Here is a 9,233-nt window from a genome sequence, read left to right on the forward strand (position 1 = left end):
GGGCCCCGAATTCCTCCATTCGACCACCGATTTTTGTCGTACCAAAAGGCTGAAAAGCAGCACTCAAAATCGGACCCCGAACAGCACCGTTCGGCCACCGATTTTGACATATTCAAAACTCCAATTTTTAGTCACTTTCCAACAGTCCAGTTGATAGTTGAGGAAGATTGATCATATTTGTCACCCTTTATTATTTTCATATTCAACCTTTTTCAGTCATAAAAATAAATTCAAATTGATTACAAGAATATGCTCAAATTTGTTACAATTTATGACATTATTACAACTGATGAGAAATAATCTCAACACCCAAGATAACATTAAGGATTATGATATCAATCCTCACTCATTCTACTCAATGTGTGTGATTGCTTAATACAAACAGATGATTGGGTGAACTTGTTGTTCTTTTATGCAAACAAGCTGAGTTTATTTAAAGACATTTTCAAATTTGAACCAATTTAAATAATGATATGTTGAGCAAGGTGTTTGATATCCATTGGATATGTTGTCTTTGGATTAGAAACACTGTTGTACGAAGTTAATGCAGTGACATAGTTCAGAGCTGATGTGGGATGAAATCCATCGTAAAAAAGGAACTCATTTCTATTCGGGCATGGTTTTGAATCACGAATACACATCCCATCCAACCCCACTGGACAACAAGGAGCATTCATAACTTTAAAACCTGAAATACAAAAAGATCATATATATGGCATTAAATTGATTTTGATCAAGAACCTAAATCATAGACATTTTCAATTGCTTCATTATTAATCTAGAATATGCAATGAAATTAATTGAAAGGCTTACCAAGTGAACTATCTAGGGTGCCGGCAGTACTATTTATAAAGATAAATTTGGAATCAAGATGTCGGATATTGAATTTATCCACTAGAGATTTAAGCTTGTGACTAAAAATTAATGTGTCAATATTTTGCTTTTCAGCACATAATCCAAGTTTCCCACTTGTAGCGATGGCATGTGGAGTGCAACCTATTTGGCCCAGTCCAACTAACACGAATTTCCTTGCCCCAACTTTGTGCAAAGTCTGTCCACCATAATTAGCAATTTATCTTGTTACAAACAAATTGAATCAATCCCTGCACGCTTTGTTTTTTGAGAATTTTATTAATTCAGCACACACATAAAACAAAAGAATTAAAATATTTGTTTTTTGAGAGAAAAAAATTAGAAGATATACCTCTATATAATGGGATAATTGGTTGATAAGAATTTGAGCATACCGCTCGGGGTTATAGATGTGACTTGTTGAGTAGAGTAAGGGCTGGTAGTAATTGTTTATGTAGTCGTTGCTTCCTATATTAACATAATACAAGCACTTATTCAAATAATGCTTGGCTTTTGGTAAACCTCCAAGCTTGGCAGCAATTCTAGAAACTATTTTTTTATGATTTTTTATTTGTAATCCGAAAGCGATATTATCACCCTGCATATATTAATTGTATAACACAAATTTAGTGACATTTATCGATCATTGAAAATATGAATACATCATCTAAATTCTAAAGCATACCAAAAATCGATCAATTATATGTAGAAGGTGAACGAATAAAGATGGATACACACACCATACCACATTACGTTTGCCGGTCTCGTTGCGAATTCCAGCTGCACCAGATGCATAGTTAACACCTTTAAGTATGTCTGAACCAATAATGTTTGCAAAGGGTGGGATGAATTTCTTGAATCCAAGTAGTTGGCCTACGATAGTAAATCATTAGCTTGTGTGCGTTAAAAAAAAAAAGATATGGAAATACAACAAAGAAAACACACACGTTATCATATGTTTGTTAGTTTTTTTTTTATTTTAAAAGAAAAAATATGAATTTGAACAAGACATCTGAAATTGCTTCAAAGGATAAGTTATTTTGAACAGTTTCACTTAAAATCTCTAAATTATTAAAAATGAAAATCACTTTTTTCATAGTTTGTAACAAATGAATCCATAATAAGGTTGTGGAGATCCTCATAGTATCTAACTATAACCGTGATGACATGAACAAAGTTTCTAATCAATATGAAGTGTGCACTTAACCACCGGAAATGCAGATTAAAATTTAAAATCTTGGTTTTGAGTTTCTAAAGTCTAGCTCAACAAGTGTGAGGTTCAGTGGTGATAACCATGTCAGAAAAAGATTCGCTCTCGTGTGATTATTCACCAGAGAGTTCAGTACCCTTATCCATTTTTAATTATTTTTTAAATAATTAAGACTGCAGGTGGTAAAAGAAAATGATTGAATGAGATTTCATTATTTTTTTGAGAGATTTCATTTAGTAACCAAAAAAATGAATGAGATTTCATTTGAGGGAAATGTCACTGGAGAGGATCTCCTCCCCGTCATTTACAAATTCAAAAAATTTAAAAACTATTTTGAAGAAGTTAAACTCACACCCACCCAAAAAATTAAAGGATATTGCTTTTTGGTATGACATATTACAAGCACAAAAAGGACACGACATGTTATAACCCAAGATGCAAATTATACACAACATTGCTTTTATTCTCTCTTCCAATGTAGTGTGTGTCATCCACTTATTTAACAAGTCGTGTAGTTGTCGATCGTGGGTTAAAGTGTCATGCTTAATAGAACTGCTCAAGATTAAAACATTGATATTGAATTTCCAATAATTTCTAAAGTAAGAGAAATTGATAGACAGATAAATAGATGGATTGTCAAAAAAAAAAAGATAAATAGATGGATATAAGTATAATTGATTTTAATGGTGCATATGATATTACCAATTTCCTAAAAAAAAATGATATTACCAATTATATCAATTGATGTTCGACCATTGGTGAATCTTCCTGTTGGACACCCTTTTAAGAAGTCGATGCCGTATGGTTTGTAATTAGGTTTTGCAAGTGTTTGAAGATTGTTGTTGTTTCCACTGTCAGACAAGGAGTCACCAAATATAAAAAGGCAAGGCACTTGAGTTAATTCTCCATGAACACAATGTTGCATGAAGTATGCAGCCAAGAGAATAAGATGCAAAACCAACCATGCTTTAGTCTTAAAAGCCATCAATTTCTCTAAGTAGTATGAAAATTGTGATATAGTAGATGAGTCTGTATTGATCACAAAATGGAGGGTGTATATATAGTGTGTTTATTATAATGAAGGATAGACAACGAGATTGGCAAGTTAATTTTTATCATTTCTTTTTTATTAAATAATGAAGGTTCATGATTGATTTCAATTTTTTTTTTGGTACAGATTGATTTCAATTTTATTTGTATCTATATATGATCTTCGAATCATGAAAGAATAATAGTTATCGTACAAACCAAAAATAAACAGCTCATGATCAATAAATAAATAAAAAAAGAATTCTCTTAGATTATTTAAAAAAACAAAAATTCTATTAGAATATGTAAATATCTTTTATATTTAATATATGTCTATATTAAAATATACAAATATCTTTTATATTTAGTATGCATCCTTTATGTTTGGTAACATCTTAATAGTCAAGACACTAACGACTTAACTATCAAGACGTTACCAATAATAAAAAATACATACTAAATATAAAAAATATCTACATATTCTAATAAAAATATATAATAAATATAATAAATATTTACATATTCTAATAAACTCCTCTATATTTTAAATTACTTTACAAAATTGCGTGTGTTTTGGTGAATCAATTTGCTGAGTTCTTTTTTAGGGATAATTTGCTGAATTATATATCTTTTATGGGGTCAAATAAAAAAAAAATATCTCTTATGAGGTGTGAAAATATATCACTTGCTATTTTTTAGGGTCAAACATTTTTATTTTATTATTTATGGCAATGGTGTAGCGCATGGCTCATTATAGTAGTATAATTTTATTGTGTTCTTGTGAGCTTATATGAAAGGCTGCTTATACTTTTTTTTAGGCGATAAGGCTCCTTATAAATTTTTTTTTTTTGAAAGGTTATATTTTATTTGATGGCTCACGGGAATATGACAATGAAAATTTTGGTCGAAACAAAATTGGTGTGTGTCATGTGCTCTTTTGTTTTAGATAGTGGAGGGTTAGGTTTCTTATTTTGACTGAGCTTATGTTTGTAGTGACAATTTTTTATGAGTTTCTGGCTGGAATATGTGAGTATTGTAATATTGTTTTGATGGGTGTGAGTTGGAATGTCATGTTAAATATTGCACTAGGCTGGGTATGCTGCTGCAACCGATAGTATTGTATATTTTCATCATCTTTATCTTTATATAATACAAAAGCATACATCTTTGGACAAAAGTACACGTGGCGTCTCAAGTTTCTCTCAAGCATTTATTGCTCCTCTAATAGAAATGTTCAATGCATTGTACATTTGATCAAGAAAGTTGCCTTAATTACGTGTTGTGTATATTACATTCATTCCATTTATTTAAAATGAAATAATTATATGTATTATGTACATTTAAATTGAACCATATTGTCTTATCACCGTAAACTAAATTATATAAAGATTAGAACAAGAAGAATAAATATATTTTTTTTCTTTTTCGACTCTAATTTCGAAAAATTATAATTGAAAAATTTCAAATGTTCATTCTCATCTATGCTAAATTATTGTAGAAAAATTTCAAATATTCATTCTTCAACTTTCCTCCTCATATATCGCCACAATCCCATGTTTTATGCTAAATTATTATAGAAAAATAATCAATGTCTTCAATGCTATTAGTGTAGAATCAATATTACCCTTGATTTCAAAGAAATCAATCTCACAGTTTATGCAAAGTATCATTCTACCCACGATTAGTATATAAAGGAAGCAATGCTACATTCAAGAACTGCCACATTCGAAATCACTATTTTCAACCTTATTCTCTTTTCTATTATCCCTCAATACTCATTCTATGTATTGCTAATTTTTATTTCTTATTCTTAATTTACTTTTTGTTGTGATTTCTTATCTTGCCATTTTCTTTTTCGTATTTTTCTCTTTTTTCGGGTGCTTATACGTTTTTTGTTTTCGATCGGATTTTTATCTTAGACATGTGGAAGTCAATCAAGAAAAAAGAAGAAATGCATCATGTATCAATTAAAATGTATATGAAAGATTGCTATTACTACGTTCAAATATAACCGCTTTCAGCCCCCTTCTATTTATTTTAATACCTTAATACTCGCTAATTTTTCTATCTCTTGATACATTCATATGTTCTTTGTTTAACATTTCTTTTTTTTTTTTTATTTCTTATGTTGCTATTTTATTTTTAAATATTTTTCTCTTTTATATTTTATTTTGGTGCTTAGATTTGATTTATTCTTTATTTTTCCTATTTATACTTGAGAGGGAAACAAACCGGTAGACAAGAAGAAATGCATCACTGTTCAATCGAGATCAAACTCGAAGTGGATTTTAACTTTGGAGTGGTAATAATAAAAAGAGTAGTGATATTTGCGCAATCAATTTTGTGACAACTTTTAGGATAATCTTCTTACTATCTCTTCTAATTGGTTAACCAAAATCAGTTAATGATTCAAAGATTAGGGATTTTTTTTCCTTTCTCATATCCAAATTCAAATGTTAATATAAGATAGCATCTTATATACACATATTCTCTCTAGCAAGCTTCACAAATAATTGGATTCTCTCTAACCTATTAGAACATAAATAAACTGCCTTAGTGGATTGTTTTAATATAGTTCCCCAATTTTTTTTAAATGGTTCGTTATCAACGAAAAAGTAGAATTGCTTTAATAGCGCATAAAATAAAATTAATATCTAAATTTTGTAGTTTAAAGAACGGCACTGCTATATATTGCAAGTGGTTCGTGAAACTACTGTCACGATATTAAGCATTACCCTTTAAAGCATAAAACATAAAGTACACTTGATACTATTCATTGGTAAACATAATTAATATGTTAAATTAACATTGTTAATACACCTCAATATGACTAATACACAAACCAAATAATCGAGTTCAAATGGTTAATAAGTTCTCTAAGGACATGTTGAATGAAAAAACCCGGATTACTATGGGTTAATACAAAACATCACTAACACACGCACACTCCCCATCATCTAAATAAAGCTTGCTTATTGGTTATTGCGTAGTCACTCATTCATATTAGCACGTATATTTTTTTAATAAGTTTCAACACATATTGAATCACATGCATGATACATATTAAAATTTGTCATTTATTCTAATTGCTTAATAGTGAAAATTTGCCAAAAAACATTAACTTACAAGGTGCAAATTAACCAAATTTTCTTCTTACTTTTAATTGCTAATATATGCATTACTTTTCCTAAAAAAATGCCTTGCTTTTCAATTAAATAAGCGATCAGGAAAAGTAACTGATTAGCCTTTAATTTTAGTATATTCCCTCACTTTTTCTATTCTACGATCCACAAATTATACGCAATTGCTTATGTGATTTTTAGTCATATGTGGTTTTTTAACAAGACCATAATCATTTTTTTTTTGGTAGTGAAGACCATAATCATTTATAATTACTGAATTCTTTTCTAACGTGTCTCTATTAATCTTAAGTTACAATAAATACAGCTTCCAATCTAAACGTTTGTCATAGAAATAAAATAGTGATCTATGTTCTATCAGTTTTATATTTCTTCAACCTGTTTTGTGTGTGATAGTAGATAATTGATTTTTTGGTTTTGCTTATTTTTTCTATTTTTTGTGTATGGTTGATTTGTGGTAACTATAAACTAACATATTATTCTACTATAGGTTTGTTTAACTATTGTTGGTTTATCAATTAAACCATGTGTACTTAGTTGTATCTCTCTCTCTCTCTCTCTCTTTGTTGTTTTCACTTTTGTGTTTAGATGCTATCTTATTCGGTTTTAAAAAAAAAATTGCTAACTACTTTGTTATTTGTTCACTTTGTTTTCATGATAGCCAATATACCATATAACTTAGCAGTTAGCAATTGCATCTCACGTGATCTTATGGCCTTTTCCTCAACACACTTCATAATAGATCACAATAAGACATAATTGAATAATTCAAGGATGTAAACATTAACTCACAATTCTCATGATATAGCTATACACGACACAGACACCAATATGGATAATAATCTGAGAAAATGATGTAATTCAGTGTCACCATAAGTGTCATAGGCTATATGGCTATATTTTTTTTAATTTTGTGGAGCAAAAATAATAAAAATAATAAAAAATAAATAAATAACTACAATGACATCAAAATATAAAGCCATGACTTTTGGAGTGAATGACTAATGACAAATCTTATATGCAGAAGAATAAGATCATATATAGTCTTGATTACGTAAGATTATATTGAAGGACTTCATGTTGTATTGGCAAGATTTTTTTTTAAAGAATGTTGTATTTGTGAGATAGGAGTTTTTTTTTTTTTTTTTTGTGGTGGTCGGGGTTTGAACCCCAGACCTTGCATATATTATGCATTGTCCTTATCAACTGAGTTAAGCTCACGAGGATAGATAGGAGTTTGAAACATTTCAAGTTACACTCATAGTCAAAATAAAATGCTAATTATCACTTTATGCTGAAAGATTTAAATTTCAAAGAAAAAATGAAAGCAAAACTCCAGTTAAAAAATTAAAGAAACTTCATTTCACTTCTGACAAGTACGTTCATTTAGTATTAGATAGATTTCTAGATTCACATGTTCTCTCTTCGTGTGTAATCAAAATTTTCTAAAGGATAATGATTTAAAAAATAACGGTTATTTCAAGCATAAATGTAATCAAGTAAAAGAGGTAAGGAGATCTTTTCCATTAATCCCCCTTCAAGATTTTTTTTCCATTAATTTCAGTTATTTTCCTTGACTTAATTGTTTTTATTGTCATGTTGAATTTCATTTGACAATAATATTGCATTTTGAATTATCTCCCTTTATACATTTCTAATTTGTAAGCAATTAATCAAATAAACTGTATTCATCAATAAGACCAAATACACCCACAACAATATACAAGAGTATAAATTCCCTTAAAAAAAATATACAAGAGTATAAATATGGAAAAAATCATATAATAATAACAACAACGACAACAACAACAACAACAACAACATTTTGAAGGAGAACTAAATGATACCCAGTGATTTTTTAAATTTCAATTTTACTGATTTTCTATAAAATTTGACTTGAAAAAAAGAGCATGTCATGTTTTTTCATAGCACGTAAATGCCTTTTAAGGTAATTTTTTTTATATATTTATGACTAATTTAATAAAGAAAAAGGTATATTGGATAATTCTTTAATGATCATTGCATGATAATGACTATTGAGGTATAACATTTGATGTTTTTATTGAATAAAACAAACACCTATAAAAAATTCATGAGAAGAGCAAAAGGAAGTAAGAAAAAAGAAAAGGATTTAAAAATAATTTGAACATGAGAAAAATGATAAGGAAAAAAATAAGGTATATGGTTTGATTGTGAGAGTATAAGGAATAAAGTGATTTGTTGGTAATCTAATGAGTTTGTTGAAAGAGTTGAAGATTTTTTGGATAATTATATTACCAAGAAATTAGACTTAATTAAAAAAACTCCACCAAAGAGCAAATGTGAAGGAATTTTTAATAATAAAGGTTTAATAAAAAAATAGTATGAAACCAAATGACATCTCAAAACTAAATTTAGGATAAAAATGACATCCAAACACAAACAAAATAATTCATCATAATGTTGGAACTTCGAGGGAATCTACACTAGGATGAATCATCATATTAGACTAAGAGTAACCATATAAGTGAGATTGATATATATCACATCTTCGCTTCAAATGTCTAATAAGCATCTATTTTGTTAACATAATACATTTACATTTTTCTATTGTCAGATCCCATCAAAGAACAAAAGTGAAGGAATTTTAAATAACAAGGGTTCAAGAAAAAAAATGCACCAAAGTGAATGACATACGTACAAGAACTAAAATTTAAGATAAAAAAATTTAGCATATGACATCAAAAAATGAACAAAAGAATTCACCACAATGTTGGGACTTTCAGCGGAGTCTATACTAAGTTTGATAATCGCATTAGACTAAGAGCAACCACACAAGTGATATTGACACCACATTTGTATTCAAATCTTTAAGATATATATTAGGTATAAGGATCGTCTCACTTCTACGCTTCTTATCGTCTACTCATGCATCTAATGTGAAACTTTAACTCACATATGACATATGACATATTAACATATCTCTCTTTATATGTGAGACTCTCTGCATCTGTGATCTGGTA

At 29.0% G+C, this 9,233-nt stretch overlaps 1 protein-coding gene across 1 annotated transcript; it reads right to left on the reverse strand.

The window, feature by feature from the left end:
* Positions 1 to 219: 219 nt before the first annotated feature.
* Positions 220 to 3,095, reverse strand: LOC146944203 (GDSL esterase/lipase At1g29670-like). The gene is made up of 5 exons (XM_085742601.1): positions 2,792 to 3,095; positions 1,598 to 1,725; positions 1,205 to 1,450; positions 814 to 1,051; positions 220 to 688 (listed from the first exon to the last, which is right to left on the reverse strand). The coding sequence occupies exons 1-5, from the start codon at positions 3,045 to 3,047 to the stop codon at positions 462 to 464; spliced, it is 1,095 nt and encodes a 364-aa protein (XP_085598727.1). The 5' UTR covers positions 3,048 to 3,095; the 3' UTR covers positions 220 to 461.
* Positions 3,096 to 9,233: the final 6,138 nt, after the last annotated feature.

This window comes from Medicago sativa, chromosome 2 (genome assembly GCF_051527215.1).
Source record: "Medicago sativa cultivar Bolivia chromosome 2, Bolivia_mono, whole genome shotgun sequence".
NCBI classification, from domain to species: Eukaryota; Viridiplantae; Streptophyta; class Magnoliopsida; order Fabales; family Fabaceae; genus Medicago; species Medicago sativa.